The following is a 23,332-nucleotide window of genomic DNA, read 5'->3' as shown; positions in this document are numbered from 1 at the left end:
GGATGGCCCTCACTTGCTCAAAATGTAGACTACTCCTTCAGGTAGAGGGACTGCTTCCTAAATTCAAAGATATGGCATCATGTCAGGTGCAAGATGGTGCTTCTATCCTTTCCTAGAACGATAACTGGACTTGCAACAAACTGGAAGATTCATGGTCCCATTTGGTCTCTTTTGCCCTTGAGGAAAACACAACTGTCGAACAGATCATGCATCATGATCATAGACCTGAAGCTTTTCACCTTTGCTCCATCTATGGAGGATTTCTAGAAATTCACCGCCCTTGAGCAGATGTAGAGTGATTTTCAGCTAGAAACTGATCATGATATATGGAAATGTGTCTCATCTCCTTTGGAATACTCCGTCTCTTCCCTGTATATGGATATCACTAGAGAAAAAGACCCCATTGCCGCTCTCAATTAGCTTTGGAATTCCTGCTGCCAGAAAAAACACAAAGATTGATTTTGGCTGCTCATATACAACAAATTGAACACAAGGGAGCTGCTCCCCAGTAAATACTTCTTCCTCCTTGATTGCACATTTGTGCTATGTGGAGGCCCGACAACCGAATCAAGAGATCACTTTTTTACGAACCTCGTCTGAGGGCGGAGAGCCCCATATTGCATTAAAGAAGAAGAGAGTTAGTCCAGTTAATAGGGGAAACCAGACCCAAAACCATTCCAATGTCTCTTTGCTTATGTATGTTGGCAATATCTCTGCTAAGGATGGTTACCTGGGTTAGACCACATTCAAGACCAAATTCAATCCTTAAGATCTGCTCTCAAAGTTCCATTTGCCATGGAAATCATTGTCTCTACTGCGTAGGCTATGTAGATCACTAGGAATTATTTCATCCACTAGGGCATGCAACCAAACATTTATTCTTGCGTAATAAACTTCAGACAAGATATTTTTCTTCTAATTCATAGGACCTACCGCAGAGGATATCATTCTTGGGCCAATGCCTTTCGTTATACTTTTCTTAGACCATGTTTTATTCATTGTTTTATTTTATGTGTATGGACTTCTTCTTTTTATTAAAAATATATAAAAAATTAAGTAAGGAAAAATCCCTTCTGGTTCCCTACAAAAAAACTCTATGTATCTCCGTTGTGCAAAATCATGATTGTACATTTTGGCAGAAGCAATAGTTCATATCCGCATCATGTGAGATAAATGATTCATATCCACTACTCCAACTCCAAGCGACGAATATAATTCTTGTGATGAAATCAAAGACATTAAATGATGTGTATCTGGTACATGTATTGTTGTAGTAGGAGTGGGAGGAGTCTATCTATTTAAGACGTGCCATCCAAGCGAAGAAGGATCATTGTGCTAACCGCAAAGGATATGAAGGATATGAACTATGGGCCAATGCCTTTCATTGATTGTACTTTTCTTAGAACTTGATTTATTAATTGTTTTATTTTACATGTATAAACTACTCTTCTTTCTTGAAAATCAATTAAAAAATATAGTACGGAGAAATTCCTTCTAGTTCCCTACAAAAAACTCGGTGTATCTTCTCTGCGCAAAATCATGGTTATATATTTTGGCAGTAGCAATAGTTCACATCCGCATCATCTGAGAGAAATGATACATATCCACTACTCCAACTCCAAGCAAAGGATCTTATTATTTTAATGAAACCAGAGACATTAAATGATGCATATCTCATACATGTATTGATGCAGTACGAGTTGGAGGAGTCTATCTATTTAAGACACGACATCCAAGCGAAGAAGGATCATTGTGCTAACCGCAAAGGATATGAATCCTGGGCCAATGCCTTTCACTATTTGTAATTCTCTTAGACCTTGCCTTATTCATTTTTTATTTTACCTATATGAACTTCTCTTTTCTATTGAAAATCTATAGAAAAATACATTAAGGAGAAATCCTTTCTGGCTCCTTATAAAAAAACTCAGTGTATCTTTGCTGCGTAAGATCATGATTATACATTTAGTTCACATCCACACCATTTGAGATTGAGATAAATGATGCATATCCACTGCCCCAACTCCAAGCAAAAGATCTCATTGTTGTAATGAAACCAGAGACATTAAATGATGCATATCTCATATATGTATTGATGTAGTACGAGTTGGAGGAGTCTATCTATTTAAGACACGACATCCAAGCAAAGAAGGATCATTGTGCTAATTGCAAATGATATAAATCTTGGGCCAATGCCTTTCACTAATTGTACTTCTCTTTTCTATTGAAAATCTATAAAAAAATACATTAATGAGAAATCTTTTCCGGCTCCCTATACAAAACTATTGTATCTTCGCTGCATAAAATAATGATTATACATTTAGTTCACATCCACATCATTTGATATTGAGATAGATGATGCATGTCCATTACTCCAACTCCAAGAGAAGGATCTCATTATTACTCCAACTCCAAGAGAAGGATCTCATTGTTGTGATGAAATCAAAGACATTAAATGATGCACATCGTACATGTATTGATGTAGTACGAGTGGAAGAATTCTTGTATCTATTTAAGACATGATGTCCAAGCAAAGAAGGATCATGCATTGTGCTAATCCAGCCAGAGACATTAGCCATGTCCAGTGTATACGCTTGCATGTTGTGCTTATTCCTTGTAGTGCTAAATCCGGTGAGCCTCGCCCTCGGCGCCGCCGGAAGCAGCGGTGCGGCCGGATTCAGCCTGCCCCTCGTGCCCCACTACCGCACTGCAGGAGGCGTACTCGAGGAGCTCCTGCCGGAAGGTGATGCCGAGGGCGGCGTGAACATCACGTCCATACGCCCCAAGATGATCCCATACTCGGGGCCCCTCTACAGCGTCCGTGTCGGCGTCGGCAGCGGCGCAACCCAGCACTTCTACAAGCTCGCGCTGGACCTCGCTCGCCCACTGACGTGGATGCAGTGCCAGCCCTGCGTACCGGAGAAGCGGCAGGACGGCTCCGTCTTCAACACCGCCGTCTCCCCTCATTACCACTACGTTGCGTCCACAGACCCACGCTGCACGGCTCCGTACGGGCGCGCCGGCCACGGCCGGTGCATCTTCGACGTCGAGTTCCAGTACGGTGGCTCCAGCGCGCATGGCATCCTTGGCCGCGACGACTTCGTCTTTGACGGAAGCGGCCCCGGCAGCCCCATCAGTAGCGTCGACGGCCTTGTCTTCGGCTGCGCACACAGCACACACGGGTTCGACAACCGCGACGTCTGGGCCGGCGTCATGAGCCTCAACAGGCACCCGACCTCCTTCATCCGGCAGCTCTCAGACCGCGGCCTCGCCGGCTCGCGCTTCTCCTATTGCCTCGTCGGCAAGGAGCACGAGCACCTCCACCGGCGTGGCTTCCTCAGGTTCGGGGCAGACATCCCGGACCAGTCGCACGCACGGAGCACGGCGCTGCTGCACTGGGACCTCGTCAAGGGTAGAGGCATGTACTACGTCAACCTCGTTGGCGTCAGCCTGGGTGGGCGAAGGCTCACGGCGATAACGCCGGAGATGTTCAAGTTCCACCCGCACAGCCTCCGCGGCGGGTGCACCCTCGACGTCGGGACGGCGTACACCTTGATGGCCCCGCCCGCATACCATGTCCTGGCGGCCGAGGTCGTGAAGCACATGTAGCGCCATGGGGTGCACCACGCGATATTGCCCCCAGCGCAGAAGCTCTGCTTCCATGGGACGTGGGACAGTATCCGCGCGCACTTCCCGAGCGTGACGCTCCACTTCTACCCGGAATCGGCATCGCTCTTTATCAAGCCGGAGCTGCTGTTTGTGGAGACGATGCATCAGCATACCCACTACGCGTGTTTCGCCATCGCGGCATACGCAGAGAGGACGGTGATAGGCGCAGGGCAGATGTTGGACACGCGCTTCACGTTTGACCTCCAACACAACCGCCTCTTCTTTGCTCCCGAGGATTGCCATCTAGACACTGGCGCAGTTAACTATATCATCGGTTCATGCAGGACTTGTGTGAAAATAATGAATAAATGTTTTTTGCAATAGTACAAACACGGACGCTTAAGAGAAGAGAAAACTGATTTACAAGAAAGTCATAGCAAGGAGCTCTGGCCCACAGAGGCTCTAATCGACAACACGAAACACAAACACCATCAAGCAAAATATGAGGAAAAGAGTTCATATTACAACCATGAACTGAAATCTGAACCAAAACAATAAAAACATTCTCACCAAATCTGACCATTCCACTTAGATGGGGTAGATGGCCGTGACACCACAAAATGAAGGGGGGCCAACAACCGGGAGGAGATGCCGGCGGCAGAGAATTGACCCCAACTGGATTTGCGGTGGTGGCTCGGCTCAAGGTGAAAAGGGGGAGAAACATGATGCCAGTTGCGGCTCGTGACGTGCAGGTGCTCCCCTCCCCTCCCCCTTCTTCATCTCAATGGGTGGCGGGTGCGTGTGCGCGTGGTGGTGCCGTAATTCGGCGGCGGCGGAACCCAACGATGTCGAAGCAAGGCGGCGAGCCCACAACATGGGCGTGGAGCAGCGCCGGCAGATTCGCTCTCCGGCGAGGGAGTTCGCATCGGTGGCGGACGAGGGGGCTCAGGTGGCGATGGCGGGTTGGTGTGCTCGATCGGATCTGAAGCGTGGGAGAGACAAAAAACTAAAGGGCGATCCATGCGCGAGGCTGGCTGGCGGATACTCCCGATTCTCATGTTTCCCTCAGCCTGGCTGAGAGGCCCTCTTTTGCATCTGATGGGCCAGGCTGAGAAGGCCGCAGGATACCAAACACGTTGGATTTTGCACGTCAGGTGTGATACAGGTGTGACCCACCAATCCAAACACACCCTTAGTGGCCAAGAATTGCCTTTCGACCAAAAACCAAGGTATGTTTAGGTCAGATATATTGGCTTGGCCTTCTCCATCCATATGATGGTTTTAGTCCAGCCGAAGAAGTGGAATTTGTGCATATGCCAATATGGTTACAAATTCACAAGATTCCGGACGTGTACTGATAGACGGAGTTCATTGAGAAGCTACTAAAAAACGTAGGCAGAATTTTGGATATGAGACTTAATCTATCTATATCTATACCTAATAATAATAAAGGGACTATTGCTTCGGGTGATACGTCATCAAAATTGCCCCTAAAGTTGCAAAATATTACCCGTCGATGCCACCTATAAGTGATAAAAAAAAACGTTTCACACATGGAATCCCCGCCTGGGCCGGCCCATACAGTAGAAACCTACTATATTGCGCTCTATGCGCTGGGAGAAGACAGAATGCATCTATTTGGGCCGGTCCATGTCCGCGCGGCCTGTTTCTTAAATTTCATTTTTTTACTTTTCGTTTTCCTTTTCCGTCTTTATTTTTCTATTTTAAATAATTTGGGACTTAAAAAAAGTTCCGGAAATTTTAAAAATGAAAATTTTGAAATAAAATGTTTAATAATTAATAAATGTTTGTGGATTCAGAAAATATTTGCATATTCAAAAAATATTATCAATTTTGAAAACAAATGTTCAGGAAATTTAAAAATTTTCAGGATTTTTTTTAAAAAGTCCGTGTATTAAAAATGTTAATGAAATTTAAAAAAACGCCAATTCAAAAAATGTTCATGAAGTGAAAAATATCCTAAAATTTCAAAACCCTTTCGTGACTTATAAAATAGTTTATTGATTCAAAAATGATCATGCATTTCAAAAAATGTTTGTTAAATTAAAAAAAGTTCATGAATTTGAAAATTTGTTCCACCAAACAATTTGCAAGAAAATGTTCGTCGGTTCTGGAGCTGCTGTTTGTGGAATCGATGCACAAGCATTCCCACTACGTGTGTTTTACCATAGTGCCGTACGCAAAGAGGATGGTTATAGGCGCGGGGCAGATGCTGCCTTGCTGGACACGCGCTTCACGTTTGACCTCCAACAGAATTGCCTCTTCTTTGCTCCGGAGCAGTGCCATCTAGATACAGTTAGCTAGCTAGCTAGCTACATCCCTATATCATCGGTTTGTGCAAGACTTGTGTGGAAGTAATGAATAAATGTTCTTTGCAATAGTACATACGCAGACTCTCAAGAGAAGAGAAAACCGATTTACATGGAAGTCGGAACAAGGAGCTCCTGCCCGCATAGGCTCTAATTGACAACACGAAACACAATCACCATCAAGCTAAAAAAGAGGAAAAGAGTTCATATTACAACCATGAATTACCACCAAAGTCTAAGATACAACTTCGACTTCAAAAACATCTACTTTACAACCGCAAACTTCTAAAACCAGACAAGAATCGACCCTGAGCCGGTTTCAACCATTTTTGATTGGTTTTCACTAGTCAAATGCCTAGTCAACATCCAACCCAAACTCTAAAACCGTCTACTTTACAACCTCAAACTTGCAAAACCAGACAAGAATCAACTCCAAACCGGTTTCAACCATGTATTGACTTGTTTTGAGTCAAATACCTAATCACCATCCCTGGCATTCGACTTGTCAAAACAAATTAAAATCATCTACTTTACAACCTTGAATGTTTACACTTTTGAATATTTCTAAATACAAAAACTTTTCATTTATTTTTTGAACATTTTGGAAAATTTGAATGTTTTCAATGATATGCTTTTTGGGAGAAACTTAGTGTATCTTCGCTGCATAAAATCATGATTATACATTTTGGGAGAAACAATAGTTCAGATCCGCATCATTTGAGATAAATAATGCATATCCACTACTCCAACTCCAAGTGAAGGATCTAATTGTTGTGATGAAACCATGGATATGAAATGATATGTATCGGGTACATGTATTGATGTAGTACGAGCAGGAGGAGTCCATATATTTAAGACGGGGCATCCAATGATGCGTATCTGATACATGTATCATGATATCCAAGCAGCGAACAAGGATCATTATGCTAATCACAAAGGATATGAATCTTGCACCAATGCCTTTCATTGATTGTACTTTCCTTAGACCTTGTTTTATTCTTTCTTTTATTTTACCTGTATGATCAACTTATCCTTCTATTGAAAATCTATAAAAAAAGAAAATCTATAAAAAAATTGAGAAATCCTTCCTGGTTCCCTACAAGAAACTATGTGTATCTGCGCTGCACAAATTCATGATTATACATTTAGTTCACATCCACATCATCTGAGATTGAGATAAATGATGCATATCCACTACTCCAACTCGAAGAGAAGGATCTCATTGTTGTGACGAAGGAGATTAAATGATGCATATCCTACATGTACTGATACAGTATGAGTGGGAGGAGTCTATGTACTTAAGACATGACATCCAAGCCAAGGATCATTGTGCTAACCCAACCAGATATTAGCCATGTCCAGTGTATACGCTTTCATGTTGTGCTTCTTCCTTGCCGTGCTAAATCTGGTGAGCCTCGCCCTCGGCGCCACCGGTAGCAGCGGTGCGGCTGGATTCAGCCTACCCCTCGTGCCCCACTACCGCACTGCAGCAGGCACACTCGAGGAGCTCCTGCCGGAAGGTGATGCCGAGGGCGGCATGAACATCACGTCCATACGTCCCAAGATGATCCCATATTCGGGGGCCATATACAGCGTGAGTGTCGGCATTGGCAGCGGCGAAACCCAGCACTTCTACAAGCTCGCGCTCGATCTCGTCCACCCCCTAACGTGGATGAGGTGCCAGCCATGCATACCGGAGAAGAAGCAGGACGGCTCCGTCTTTAACACTGCCGTCTCCCCTCATTACCACTTCATTGCGTCCACAGACCCTCGTTGCACGGCTCCGTACAAGCGCGCCGGCCAGGGGCGGGGCCGGTGCACCTTCGACGTCAAGTTCCAGTACGAGGGCTCAAGAGCGAACGGCCTCCTTAGCACCGACAACTTCGTCTTCGACGGCAGCGGCCCCGGCAGCCCCATCAGCAAAGTGGACGGCCTTGTGTTCGGCTGCGCGCACAGCACGCACAACTTCATTAACCACGACGTCTGGGCCGGCGTCATGAGCCTAAACAGGCACCCGACCTCCTTCATCCGGCAGCTCTCGGACCGCGGCCTCGCCGCCTCGCGCTTCTCGTATTGCCTCGTCGGCAAGGAGCACGACAAGCGGCGTGGCTTCCTCCGGTTCGGCGCCGACATCCCGGACCAGTCGCACGCACGGAGCACAAAGCTGCTGCACGGGGAACTCGCCCAAGGAGGAGGCATGTACTACGTCCGCCTCGACGGCATCAGCCTCGGCGGGCGAAGGCTCACGGCCATCACGCCGGCGATGTTCGAATGCAACCCGCACAGCCTCCACGGCGGGTGCACCCTCGACATTGGGACGGCGGACACCTTGATGACCCCCGACGCGTACCGTGTCCTGGTGGCCGAGGTCGTGGCGCACATGCACAGCCGCGGGGTGCACCGCGCGACTGTGCCAGGGGTGCAGAAGCTCAAGCTCTGCTTCCACGGTACGTGGCAGAGTATCCGCGCGCACTTACCGAGCGTGACGCTCCACTTCTACCCGGAACCGGCCGTGCTCTTTATCAAGCCGGAGCTGCTGTTTGTTGCGGTGACGCACGAGCATATCCACTATGTGTGTTTCGCCGTCGCGCCGTACGCAGAGAGGACGGTGATAGGCGCGGGGCAGATGTTGGACACGCGGTTCACGTTTGACCTCCAACATAACCGGCTCTTCTTTGCTCCGGAGGAGTGCCATCTAGACACCGTTGCAGTTTAGCTAGCTACATCCCTCCTTTTCAAAAAAAGCTAGCTACATCCCTATATTATCGGTTCGTGCAAGACTTATGTGAAAGTAATGAATACATGTTTTTTTTGCAATAGTACAAATGCAGACACTTGAAAGAAGAGAAAGCTGATTTATCGGGGAAGTCGGAGCAAGGAGCACCGGCCCACACAGGCTCTAATTGACAAGACAAAATACATAACACCATCGGGCTAAAAAAAGAGAAGGGTCCGTATGACAAACTTAAATTACTACCAAAGTTTAAGATACAACCTCGACGTCAAAACCATATACTTTACAATCTCGAACTTCCAAAACCGGACAAGAATCAACTCTAAACCGGTTTAGACCTGCTTTGACTGGTTTTGACTAGTCAAATGCCTAGTCAACATCTAGCCCCGAACTCTAAAATCGTTTACTAGATACTTTACAACCTCGAACTTTCGAAACCCCAAATCGGTTTCAAAGCTGTTTTGACTTGTTTTGAGTAGTCAAATACCTATTCAGCATCCCTAGCATTTGACTAGCCAAAACAAATTAAAACCTTCTACTTTACAACTTTGAATATTTCTAAATGCAAAAACTTTTCATTTATTTTTTGGAAAAAATTAAATGTTTTTAAATGATGTGTTTTTTTCAGGAACCCAGTACAATTTATAAATTTATGAACATTATTTTAATATTGCATTACATTGTTTTCTTATATCCGTAATGAAATTTTGTGATTGTATTCTCGGAGAAAAAAGGTTAACAAAACAAAAGCTGTGCTGCAAGAAAATTGCTCCAGTGCCCGAGCGTGAAAATGGGTACGCCCGGTCGCTGACGCTCTGTACGGTTGTCCGGTAATTTGACACACATAGCCTCAAATAGGGAGACAATTAAAAATCAAAAGTCTTAAATTTTTTAAAAGACTTCTTTTTAGACAATCCCGTGGAGCTTTATTTAACTCGAACCCAGCTTACAGGCACGAAAGAAAGATCACCAGGGGCGTGTTTGGTTGCCGTCGCCTACAGTACCCACGTTGCATACACATCTCCACTCGGCCTGGCTCTAGAAAAACAGCCTAATATGCGAAATCTGCAAGTTGTTTGGTTGTCTGCATATGGACTGCCTGCATTAGGAGATCAACTTTGGCATGTTGTTTAGTCGCCTACATTGTCTCGGCGCATGCAACTACACGCTGTTTGGTTGCCCACATGGGGTATGATTAAGAGTTAGCACTTGCACTTAGCACACAGGGTTAAGAGATAGCAGAGAAAGTGGGAGAAGAAATGCAGTGTGCGCCGGACCATGGCGACTGCGGTGGATAGTGGCCGTGGCGCCGTGTCCGACCTGACAAGCATGGAGTCGTGGACGAGCGACCCCGTAGGCGGCACGGCGAGCGACACCGTCGGAGAACTACTCGCGGTGCTCGCGCAAAGACACTCGAGAGAGGAGGATAATGCAGTCCCCTCGCCATGGTATCGTCAGTGCATTGGACGAGAGAGGAGGCCGAGATGATCGACACCGGAAATGACTCCGGTGTAGTAGGGCGAGAGAGAGGAGCCCAAGATGATCAACCCCGGCGACGACGCAGCGAACTGCAGTGTGCACGGAGGCAGAGGACACAAGAAGCAGCATGCGCGCCATTGCAGCGTCAGTGCAGTAGGAGGACGACAGAGAGTAGGCCGAGATGAGCGACGCCGGAAACGACTCTAGTGTAGTAGGACGTGGACAATGAGATCAAGGGGAAGGGCTTCGGCGTCGAGAGGAACGAATAGGAGGGCTCTGAGCAGAGGACAAAGGAGCTCGACATGGCGACGTCAGTGCAGTAGACTGCTGCTCAAAGAGAGATGAAGCTACGATCATCGAAATCAAAAATTTACAACACGAATGTTGTGAGGAACTGCGAGATTAGGCTGCTGGTCAAAGAAAATTTCAAATGATCGATCGTGCGCGATGAATCTGACAAAATTCATCCAGAATAGCTCCAAACGGGAAGATGAGATTAAGAACTTACGACCGACGAAACTACGAACCGATCGCCTGAACGAAACTGTAGCATCGAGGTGCATCTTTTTCGTGTAGAGCTTACCACGAATCGAAGCATCGTTGTGTAGATTAGAGGGGCATGGAAGAGAGGAGATTAGAGATGAGCTTACTGGATGTTGAAGAAGACACCACGTAAACACCTCGCATCCCTCCCATTTCTCCTCGTGCAGGGGGCCGCTCGCTGCGCTTCCGCTCGGCCTGGCTCGAGAGAAACTGCCGATTTGAGCGTTTCTAGGGAGCCAGGCCCAGAAGTGCTTTAAGAAGCATGCGATGCACGCCCAATAGTGTATGCGGGCTACCAAACAGGCTGGATACTTCTCGCGCGGGCCTGGTCGAGGCCTATGCAGGCAACCAAACACGCCCCAGAGTGTCCTAACCAAACATGGCGGCACACCCCAAACTTAAAAGATGCTTCGCTAAATTGTGAGCCTCGAAATTCGAACTCCTATACTCGTGAACAAAAGTACATCTCAAGAAAGAGCGACTATGATCTATAATTTCATGTAATATTGCTCCATACCTAGTCAAGTGTCGCTGCTTGATATCATCCACCACAACCTTGCAGTCAGAAGCAACATGAATGCTTTGAAGATTGAGGTCTTCAACGAGTGCTAGTGCCTCCCGGATCGCCAAGGCTTCAAGTGTCGGAGGGTCAGCTATACCCTTGAAAACAATGGCCGATGCCCCTTGGAAGACTCCTTGATTGTGGCAGATAGCTGCTGCAACTCCTCGGCCCCTGTTACGTGTGACGGAGGCATCAACATTGATATTAAGAAACATGTCAGGCGGCTGAATCCAATGTGTAGGTCAGGCCATTGGTTGTCATACTGTGTTGTTGCTTGGCTTGTTAAGGGCATAAAGATCTGCTAGATAAGATTGGATGAACTGATTTTTTGATATCGGATTCTGGAAGATATCCTCGTAAATGACCTTCCTCCTTGCTCGCCAAACAACCCAGAGAGTGACTACCAGCAGTAAAAATTCTTTCTGTGGTAGATCAGTGTACATCGCAAAGGGCCAGTTCTGTGGTTTTTAGAAGACTTGATCATACCTTGGGGTCCCGGCTAGGTTTTGGGCCGGCCTTAACAAAGCTTGGCCTGGTTTTTTAGGTACTCACCCAACTGCCATCAACTTTGGTGATAGTGTGGCACTAGTTTTAATTGTTTTTACTGCCCATGTCTTAAGAACTACACTTCATTAACTTCTTTGCTGATAGCGTGCGCAAGCGCTGGATCTGCGTGACGCTCGATCTGGGCGACAGAGCGACATTGGATGTGGAACGGTGCCGGAGCAGCGGAGCTCTTGAGAAGCGTGAAGAGTGAAGACGTCCTCGTCTCGCTCACGATGCACCCACCGTGGTAGCACGGGCCCTACCCCAACACGCCATGGCTCAGTGCGCCTGGTAATTTGGCTTCATTAGATGTAGTAGTGCTATGTGCTCCGTCGCCTGGAACATGGGCGTGAGATCTCTCTGTCGCCTCCCCTCCCCCCGCGCGGGCGACCGAGGGGCTCCAACCCTAGCTGTCGGGTCACCGCTCCTTCCTTCCCTCCCCTTCGGTGGTCGGCGCCGGTCATAGCCTATGCGTGCGACGGCGATGGCGGAGGCACTCCTCCCTCTCGCAGGTCATAGGGTGATGCAGGGCGCCCTAGCTCGAGGGTGTGACCATGATCTGGACTGCGGCGGCGCCGATCTGGTTCATGATGGCCCAGATCTAGACCAGGGCGGTGTGGCGGCCATCCGACGTCCTAATGGCGGTTGTGGTGGCAGTGTTGGCGACGGTGACGGGTGTGGTGCGATGGCATTAGAGGCGGCGTGGGCTGTGAAAAAAAAATCATACGATCACGCAAGATCTATCTAGAAGATGCATAGCAACGAGAGGGGGAGAGTACGTCTACGTACCCTCGTAGATCAAAAGCGGAAGCGTTATGAAACGCGGTTGATGTAGTCGAACATCTTCGCGATCCAACCGATCAAGTACCAAACGCATGGCTGATCTCTACTACACAACCTTCTTCTTGTAGACGTTGCTAGGCCTCCAAGTGCAGAGGTTTGTAGGACAGTAGCAAATTTCCCTCAAGTGGATGACCTAAGGTTTATCAATCCGTAGGAGGCATAGGAGGAAGATGGTCTCTCTCAAACAACCCCGCAACCAAATAACAAAGAGTCTCTTGTGTCACCAACACACCCAATACAATGGTAAATTGTATAGGTGCACTAGTTCGGCGAAGAGATGGTGATACAAGTGGTATATGGATGGTAGATAAAGGTATTTGTAATCTGAAAACAGCAAGGTAACTAATGATAAAAGTGAGCACAAACAGTATTGCAATGCTAGGAAACAAGGTCTAGGGTTCATACTTTCACTAGTGCAAATTCTCTCAACAATAATAACATAATTGGATCATATAACTAGCCCTCAACATGCAACAAAGAGTCACTCCAAAGCCACTAATAGCGGAGAACAAACGAAGAGATTATTGTAGGGTACGAAACCACCTCAAAGTTATTCTTTCGGATCGATCTATTAAAGAGTTCGTACTAGAATAACACCTTAAGACACATATCAATCAAAACCCTAATGTCACCTAATACTCCAATGTCACCTCAAGTATTCATGGGTATGATTATACGATATGCATCACACAATCTCAGATTCATCTATTCAAACCAACACAAAGTACTTAAAAGAGTGCCCTAAAGATTCTACTGGAGAGTCAAGACGAAAACGTGTGCCAACCCCTATGCATAGGTTCATGGGCGGAACCCGCAAGTTGATCACCAAAACATTCATCAAGTGGATCAATAGAATACCCCATTGTCACCACGGGTATCCCACGCAAGACATACATCAAGTGTTCTCAAATCCTTAAAGACTCAATCCGATAAGATAACTTCAAAGGGAAAACTCAATCCATTACAAGAGAGTAGAGGGGGAGAAACATCATAGGATCCAAATATAATAGCAAAGCTCGCGATACATCAAGATCGTACCACCTCAAGAACACGAGAGAGAGAGAGATCAAACACATAGCTACTGGTACATACCCTCAGCCCCGAGGGAGAACTACTCCCTCCTCGTCATGGAGAGCACCGGGATGATGAAGATGGCCACTGGAGAGGGATTTCCCCCTCCAGCAGGGTGCCGGAATGGGTCTAGATTGGTTTTTGGTGGCTACGGAGGCTTCTGGCGGCGGAACTCCTGATCTATTGTGCTCCCTGAAGTTTTTAGGGTATATGGGTATATATGGGAGGAAGAAGTACGTCGGTGGATCTCCGGGCTGTCCACGAGGCAGGGGGCGCGCCCAGGGGGGTGGGCGCGCCCCCCACCCTCGTGGGCAGCCCGGGACTCTCCTAGTCCAACTCCGATACTCCGTGGCCTTCTTCTGGGCCAAAAATAATTTCCGTGAAGTTTCAGGTCAATTGGACTCCGTTTGATTTTCCTTTTCTGCGATACTCTAAAACAAGGAAAAAACAGAAACTGGCACTGGGCTCTAGGTTAATAGGTTAGTCCCAAAAATCATATAAAATAGCATATAAATGCATATAAAACATCCAAGGTTGATAATATAATAGCATGGAACAATCAAAATTATGGATACGTTGGAGACGTATCAGCATCCCCAAGCTTAATTCCTGCTCATCCTCGAGTAGGTAAATGATAAAAACAGAATTTTTGATGTGGAATGCTACCAAACATATTTATCCATGTAGTTCTCTTTATTGTGGCAAGAATATTCAGATCCATAAGATTCAAGACAAAAGTTTAATAATGACATAAAAATAATAATACTTCAAGCATACTAACCAAGTAATCATGTCTTCTCAAAATAACATGGCCAAAGAAAGCTATCCCTACAAAATCATATAGTCTAGCTATGCTCCATCTTCACCACACAACATATTTAAATCATGCACAATCCCGATGACAAGCCAAGCAATTGTTCCATACTTTTGATATTCTCAAACTTTTTCAATCTTCACGCAATATATGAGCGTGAGCCATAGATATAGCACTATAGGTGGAATAGAATGATGGTTGTGGAGAAGATAAAAAGGAGAAGATAGTCTCACATCAACTAGGCGTATCAACGGGCTATGGAGATGCCCATTAATAGATATCAATGTGAGTGAGTAGGGATTGTCATGCAACGGATGCACTAGAGATATAAATGTATGAAAGCTCAACAAAAAAACCTAAGTGGGTGTGCATCCAACTTGCTTGCTCACGAAGACCTAGGGCACTTGAGGAGGCCCATTGTTGGAATATACAAGTCAAGTTCTATAATGAAAAATTCCCACTAGTATATGAAAGTGATAACATAGGAGACTCTTTATCATGAAGACCATGGTGCTACTTTGAAGCACAAGTGTGGTAAAAGGATAGTAGCATTGCCCCTTCTCTCTTTTTCTCTCATTATTTTATTTTATTTTTTTATTTGGGCCTTTTCTATTTTTTATGGCCTCTTTTTTTGGGACTTTTTTCTCTCTTTTTTATGGCCTCCTTTTTTTATTTAGTCCGGAGTCTCATCCCGACTTGTGGGGGAATCATAGTCTCCATCATCCTTTCCTCACTGGGACAATGCTCTAATAATGATGATCATCACACTTTTATTTACTTACAACTCAAGAATTACAACTCGGTACTTAGAACAAAATATGACTCTATATGAATGCCTCCGGCGGTGTACCGGGATGTGCAATGACTCATGAGTGACATGTATGAAAGAATTATGAATGGTGGCTTTGCCACAAATACGATGTCAACTACATGATCATGCAAAGCAATATGACAATGATGAAGCGTGTCATAATAACGGAACGGTGGAAAGTTGCATGGCAATATATTTCGGAATGGCTATGGAAATGCCATAATAAGTAGGTATGGTGGCTGTTTTGAGGAAGGTATATGGGTGGTTTATGGTACCGGCGAAAGTTGCGCGATACTAGAGAGGTTAGCAATGGTGGAAGGGTGAGAGTGCGTATAATCCATGGACTCAACATTAGTCATAAAGAACTCACATACTTATTGCAAAAATCTATTAGTTATCGAAACAAAGTATTACGTGCATGCTCCTAGGGGGATAGATTGGTAGGAAAATACCATCGCTCGTCCCCGACCGCCACTCATAAGGAAGACAATCAATAAATAAATCATGCTCCGACTTCATCACATAACGGTTCACCATACGTGCATGCTACGAGAATCACAAACTTTTAACATAAGTATTTCTCAAATTCACAACTACTCACTAGCATGACTCTAATATTACCATCCTCATATCTCAAAACAATCATCAAGTATCAAACTTCTCATAGTATTCAATGCACTTTATATGAAAGTTTTTATTATATCCCTCTTGGATGCCCATCATATTAGGACTAAATTCATAACCAAAGCAAATGACCATGCTGTTTAGGACTCTCAAAATAATATAAGTGAAGCATGAGAGTTCATCTATTTCTATAAAATAAAACCACCACCGTGCTCTAAAAAGATATAAGTGAAGCACTAGAGCAACAACAACAAATTACTCCGGAAGATATAAGTGAAGATCAATGAGTAGTCGAATAATTATGCAACTATATGAAGACTCTCTAACCTTTAATAATTTCAGATCTTGGTATTTTATTCAAACAGCAAGCAAAACTAAATAAAATAAAATGACGCTCCAAGCAAAACACATATCATGTGGTAAAAAAAATATAGCTCCAAGTAAAGTTACCGATGAACGAAGGCGAAAGAGGGGACGCCTTCCGGGGCATCCCCAAGCTTAGGCTTTTGGTTGTCCTTGAATATTACCTTGGGGTGCCTTGGGCATCCCCAAGCTTAGGCTCTTGCCACTCCTTATTCCATAGTCCATCGAATCTTTACCCAAAACTTGAAAACTTCACAACACAAAACTTAACAGAAAACTCGTAAGCTCCGTTAGCGAAAGAAAACAAAATGCCACTTCAAGGTCCTGTAATGAACTCATTCTTTATTTATATTAGTGTTAAACCTACTGTATTCCAACTTCTCTATGGTTTATAAACTATTTTACTAGCCATAGATTCATCAAAACAAGCAAACAACACACGAAAAACAGAATCTGTCAAAAACAGAACAGTCTGTAGTAATCTGTAACTAACGCAAACTTCTGGAACCCCAAAAATTCTAAAATAAAATGCTGGACGTGAGGAAGTTATCTATTAATCATCTGCAAAAAGATTTAACTAAATAGCACTCTCCAATAAAAAATGGCAGCAATTCTCGTGAGCGCTAAAGTTTCTGTTGTTTACAGCATGATCGCAAAGACTTCCCCAAGTCTTCCCAACGGTTCTACTTGGCACAAACACTAATTAAAACATAAAAAATCAATCATAACAGAGGCTAAATAAATTATTTATTACTAAACAGGAGCAAAAAGCAAGGAACAAAAATAAAGTTGGGTTGCCTTGTTGGGGAACGTATTAATTTCAAAAAAAATCCTACGCACACGCAAGATCATGGTGATGCATAACAACGAGAGGGGAGAGTGTTGTCCACGTACCCGCGTAGACCGAAAGCGGAAGCATTAGCACAACGCGGTTGATGTAGTTGTACGTCTTCATGATCCGACCGATCAAGTACCGAACGTACGGCACCTCCGAATTCAGCACACGTTCAGCCCGATGACGTCCCTCGAACTCCAATCTAGCCAAGTGTTGAGGGAGAGTTTCGTCAGCACGACGGCGTGGTGACGATGATGATGTTCTACCGATGCAAGGCTTCGCCTAAGCACCGCTACAGTATTATCGAGGTGGACTATGGTGGAGGGGGGCACCGCACACGGCTAAAAGATCAAACGATCAATTGTTGTGTCTCTAAGGTCCCCCCTGCCCGCGTATATAAAGGAGCAAGGGGGGAGGTGCGGCCGGCCAGGAGGGGGCGCGCCAGGAGGAGTCCTACTCCCACCGGGAGTAGGACTCCCTCTCTTTTCCTTGTTGGATTAGGAGTGGAGGGGGAAAGAGGAGGGATAGAGGAAGGGAAAGGGGGGGGGCGCCCCCCTCTCCTTGTCCTACTCGGACTAGGGGGGAGGGGCACGCGGCCCTACCCTGGCCGCATCTCCTCTTCTCCACAAAGGCCCACTATGGCCCATTAAGCCCTCAGGGGGTTCCGGTAACCCCCCGGTACTCCGATAAAATCCTGATTTCACCCGGAACACTTCCGATATCCAAATGTAGGCTTCCAATATATCAATCTTCATGTCTCGACCATTTCGAGACTCCTCGTCATGTCCGTGATCACATCCGGGACTCCGAACAACCTTCGGTACATCAAAACTCATAAACTCATAATATAACCGTTATCGAAACTTTAAGCGTGCGGACCCTACGGGTTCGAGAACTATGTAGACATGACCGAGACACGTCTCTGATCAATAACCAATAGCGGAACCTGGATGCTCATATTGGCTCCCACATATTCTACGAAGATCTCTATCGGTCAGACCGCATAACAACATACGTTGTTCCCTTTGTCATCGGTATGTTACTTGCCCGAGATTCGATCGTCGGTATCTCATTACCTAGTTCAATCTCGTTACCGGCAAGTCTCTTTACTCGTTATGTAATACATCATCCCGCAACTAACTCATTAGTTGCAATGCTGGCATGGCTTAAGTGATGTGCATTACCGAGAGGGCCCAGAGATACCTCTCCGACAATCGGAGTGACAAATCCTAATCTCGAAATACGCCAACCCAACAAGTACCTTCAGAGACACATGTAGAGCACCTTTATAATCACCCAGTTATGTTGTGACGTTTGGTAGCACACAAAGTGTTCCTCCGGTAAACGGGAGTTGCATAATCTCATAGTCATAGGAACATGTATAAGTCATGAAGGAAGCAATAGCAACCTACTAAACGATCGAGTGCTAAGCTAACGGAATGTGTCAAGTCAATCACATTATTCTCCTAATGATGTGATCCCGTTAATCAAATGACAACTCATGTCAATGGCTAGGAAACATAACCATCTTTGATCAACGAGCTAGTCAAGTAGAGGCATACTAGTGACACTCTGTTTGTCTATGTATTCACACATGTATTACGTTTCTGGTTAATACAATTCTAGCACGAATAATAAACATTTATCATGAGAATAAGGAAATAAATAATAACTTTATTATTGCCTCTAGGGCATATTTCCTTCAGTCTCCCACTTGCACTAGAGTCAATAATCTAGATTACACTGTAATGATTCTAACACCCATGGAGCCTTGGTGTTGATCATATTGTGCTCGTGGAAGAGGCTTAGTCAACGGGTCTGCAACATTCAGATCCGTATGTATCTTGCAAATCTCTATGTCTCCCACCTGGACTAGATCCCGGATGGAATTGAAGCGTCTCTTGATGTGCTTGGTTCTTTTGTGAAATCTGGATTCCTTCGCCAAGGCAATTGCACCAGTATTGTCACAAAAGATTTTCATTGGACCCGATGCACTAGGTATGACACCTAGATCGGATATGAACTCCTTCATCCAGACTCCTTCATTTGCTGCTTCTGAAGCAGCTATATACTCTGCTTCACACGTAGGTCCCACCACGACGCTTTGTTTAGAACTGCACCAACTAACAGCTCCACCATTCAATGTAAACACGTATCCGGTTTGCAATTTAGAATCGTTCGGATCAGTGGCAAAGCTTGCATCGACGTAACCATTTACGACTAGCTCTTTGTCACCTCCATAAACGAGAAACATATCCTTAGTCCTTTTCAGGTATTTCAGGATGTTCTTGACCGATGTCCAGTGATACACTCCTGGATTACTTTGGTACCTCCCTGCTAGACTTATAGCAAGGCACACATCAGGTCTGGTACACAGCATTGCATACATGATAGAGCCTATGGCTGAAGCATAGGGAACATCCTTTATCTTCTCTCTATCTTCTGCAGTGGTCGGGCATTGAGTCTTACTCAACTTCACACCTTGTAACACAGGCAAGAGCCCTTTCTTTGCTTGATCCATTTTGAACTTCTTCAAAACTTTGTCAAGGTATGTGCTTTGTGAAAGTCCAATTAAGCGTATTAATCTATCTCTATAGATCTTGATGCCCAATATATAAGCAGCTTCACCGAGGTCGTTCATTGAAAACTTTTATTCAAGTATCCCTTTATGCTATCCAGAAATTCTACATCATTTCCAATCAATATATGTCATCCACATATAATATCAGAAATGCTACAGAGCTCCCACTCACTTTCTTGTAAATACATGCTTCTCCAAAAGTCTGTACAAAACCAAATGCTTTGATCGCACTATCAAAGCGTTTATTCCAACTCCAAGAGGCTTGCACCAGTCCATAAATGGATCGCTGGAGCTTGCACACTTTGTTAGCTCCCTTTGGATCGACAAAACCTTCTAGTTGCATCATATACAACTTTTCTTCCAGAAATCCATTCAGGAATGCAGTTTTGACATCGATTTTCCAAATTTCATAGTCATAAAATGCGGCAATTGCTAACATGATTCGGACAGACTTAAGCATCGCTACTGGTGAGAAAGTCTCATCGTAGTCAATGCCTTGAACTTGTCGAAAACCTTTTGCAACAAGTCGATCTTTATAGACAGTAACATTACCATCAGTGTAAATCTTCTTCTTGAAGATACATTTATTTTCAATGGCTTGTCGATCATCGGGCAAGTCAACCAAAGTCCACACTTTGTTCTCATACATGGATCTCATCTCAGATTTCATGGCCTCAAGCCATTTTGCGGAATCTGGGCTCAACATCGCTTCTTCATAGTTCGTAGGTTCGTCATGGTCTAGTAACATAACCTCCAGAACAGGATTACCGTACCACTCTGGTGCGGACCTTACTCTGGTTGACATACGAGGTTCAGTAACAACTTGATTGATAACCCACAAGTATAGGGGGTCGCAACAGCTTTCGAGGGTAGAGTATTCAACCCAAATTTATTTATTCGACACAAGGGGAGCCAAAGAATATTCTCAAGTATTAGCAGCTGAGTTGTCAATTCAACCACACCTGGAAACTTAGTATCTGCAACAAAGTGTTTAGTAGCAAAGTAATATGATAGTGATGGTAACAGTAACAAAAGAGTAATGAAAGCAAAGTAATGTTTTTGGTATTTTGTAGTGATTGTAACAATAGCAACGGGAAAGTAAATAAGCGTAAACCAGTATATGTAAAGCTCGTAGGCATTGGATCAATGATGGATAATTATGCCGGATGCGGTTCATCATGTAACAGTCATAACATAGGGTGACACAGAACTAGCTCCAATTCGTCAATGTAATGTAGGCATGTATTCCGAATATAGTCATACGTGCTTATGGAAAAGAACTTGCATGACATCTTTTGTCCTACCCTCCCGTGGCAGCGGGGTCCTAATGGAAAGTAAGGGATATTAAGGCCTCCTTTTAATAGAGAACCGGAACAAAGCATTAGCATATAGTGAATACATGAACTCCTCAAACTATGGTCATCACCGGTAAGTATCTCGATTATTGTCACTTCGGGGTTAACGGATCATAAAACATAATAGGTGACTATAGACTTGCAAGATAGGATCTAGAACTCTCATATATTGATGAAAACATAATAGGTTCAGATCTGAAATCATGGCACTCGGGCCCTAGTGACAAGCATTAAGCATAGCAGAGTCATAGCAACATCAATCTCAGAACATAGTGGATACTAGGGATCAAACCCTAACAAAACTAACTCGATTACATGGTGAATCTCATCCAACCCATCACCGTCCAGCAAGCCTACGATGGAATTACTCACGCACGGCGGTGAGCATCATGAAATTGATGATGGAGGATGGTTGATGATGACGACGGCGACGAATCCCCCTCTCCGGAGCCTCGAACGGACTCCAGATCAGCCCTCCCGGGAGGTTTTAGGGCTTGGCGGCGGCTCCGTATCATAAAACGCGATGATTTCTTCTCCTCTATTTTTTTCTCCTCGAAAGCAGTTATATAGAGTTGGAGTTGGAGTCGGGGGGCTTCCAGGGAGCCCACGAGGTAGGGGGCGCGCCCTAGGGGGGGGCGCCCTCCCACCCTCGTGAGAAGGGTGTGGGCCCCCTAGTCTTCATCTTTGGCGAGGATTTTTTATTATTTATTGTAAGATATCCCGTGGAGTTTCAGGTCATTCCAAGAACTTTTGTTTTCTACACATAAAACAACATCATGGCAATTCTGCTGAAAACAGCGTCAGTCCTGGTTAGTTCCATTCAAATCATACAAGTTAGAGTCCAAAACAAGGGCAAAAGTGTTTGGAAAAGTAGATACGTTGGAGACGTATCATTGATCTGAAGTTCCATGATCATCATCATTAACTTCCTCACTAATTGGTGTAGGCGTCACAGGAACCGGTTTCTGTAATGAACTACTTTCCAATAAGGGAGCAGGTACAGTTACCTCTTCAAGTTCTACTTTCCTCCCACTCACTTCTTTCGAGAGAAACTCCTTCTCTAGAAAGGATCCATTCTTAGTAACGAATGTCTTGCCTTCGGATGTGTGATAGAAGGTGTACCCAACAGTCTCCTATGGGTATCCTATGAAGACACATTTCTCCGATTTGGGTTCGAGCTTATCAGGTTGAAGCTTTTTCACATAAGCATCGCAGCCCCAAACTTTAAGAAACAACAACTTTGGTTTCTTGCCAAACCACAGTTCATAAAGCGTCACCTCAACGGATTTCAATGGTGCCCTATTTAACGTGAATGCAACCGTCTCTAAAGCATAACCCCAAAACGATAGCGGTAAATCAGTAAGAGACATCATAGATCGCACCATATCTAGTAAAGTATGGTTACGACGTTCGGACACACCATTACGCTGTGGTGTTCCGGGTGGCGTGAGTTGCGAAACTATTTTGGATTGTTTCAAATGTAGACCAAACTCGTAACTCAAATATTCTCCTCCACGATCTGATCATAGAAACTTTATTTTCTTGTGATGATGATTTTCAACTTCACTCTGAAATTCTTTGAACTTTTCAAATGTTTCAGACTTATGTTTCATTAAGTAGATATACCCATATCTGCTCAAATCATCTGTGAAGGTGAGAAAATAACGATATCCGCCACGAGCCTCAATATTCATCGGACCACATACATCTGTATGTATGATTTCCAACAAATATGTTGCTCCCTCCATAGTACCGGAGAACGACATTTTAGTCATCTTGCCCATGAGGCATGGTTCGCAAGTACCAAGTGATTCATAATCAAGTGATTCCAAAATTCCATCAGTATGGAGTTTCTTCATGTGCTTTACACCAATATGACCCAAACGGCAGTGCCACAAATAAGTTGCACTATCATTATCAACTCTGCATCTTTTGGCTTTAACATTATGAATATGTGTATCACTACTATCGAGATTCATCAAAAATAGACCACTCTTCAAGGGTGCATGACCATAAAAGATATTACTCATATGAATAGAACAACCATTATTCTCTGATTTAAATGAATAACCGTCTCGCATCAAACAAGATCCAGATATAATGTTCATGCTCAACGCTGGCACCAAATAACAATTATTTAGGTCTAATACTAATCCCGAAGGTAGATGTAGAGGTAGCGTGCCGACGGCGATCACATCGACTTTGGAACCGTTTCCCACGCGCATCGTCACCTCG

General features: G+C 44.7%; 1 protein-coding gene and 1 pseudogene across 1 annotated transcript; both read left to right on the top strand.

Moving 5' to 3' along the window:
* Positions 1 to 2,574: 2,574 nt before the first annotated feature.
* LOC125535004 lies at positions 2,575 to 3,990 on the top strand (annotated as a pseudogene).
* A 3,297-nt stretch (positions 3,991 to 7,287) lies between these two features.
* LOC125540992 (protein ASPARTIC PROTEASE IN GUARD CELL 1-like) lies at positions 7,288 to 8,698 on the top strand. Its single transcript, XM_048704499.1, has one exon. The coding sequence runs from the start codon at positions 7,291 to 7,293 to the stop codon at positions 8,650 to 8,652; it is 1,362 nt and encodes a 453-aa protein (XP_048560456.1). The 5' UTR covers positions 7,288 to 7,290; the 3' UTR covers positions 8,653 to 8,698.
* The last annotated feature ends 14,634 nt before the right edge of the window (positions 8,699 to 23,332 follow it).

Source organism: Triticum urartu, chromosome 2 (genome assembly GCF_003073215.2).
Source record: "Triticum urartu cultivar G1812 chromosome 2, Tu2.1, whole genome shotgun sequence".
NCBI lineage: Eukaryota > Viridiplantae > Streptophyta > Magnoliopsida > Poales > Poaceae > Triticum > Triticum urartu.
Note: the sequence above shows the minus strand (reverse complement) of the source record. Positions and strands in the feature narration are given on the sequence as shown.

Excerpts from the sequence above, each read along its gene's own strand:
- LOC125540992 (XM_048704499.1), top strand. The coding sequence starts at position 7,291 with ATGTCCAGTGTATACGCTTTCATGTTGTGCTTCTTCCTTGCCGTGCTA.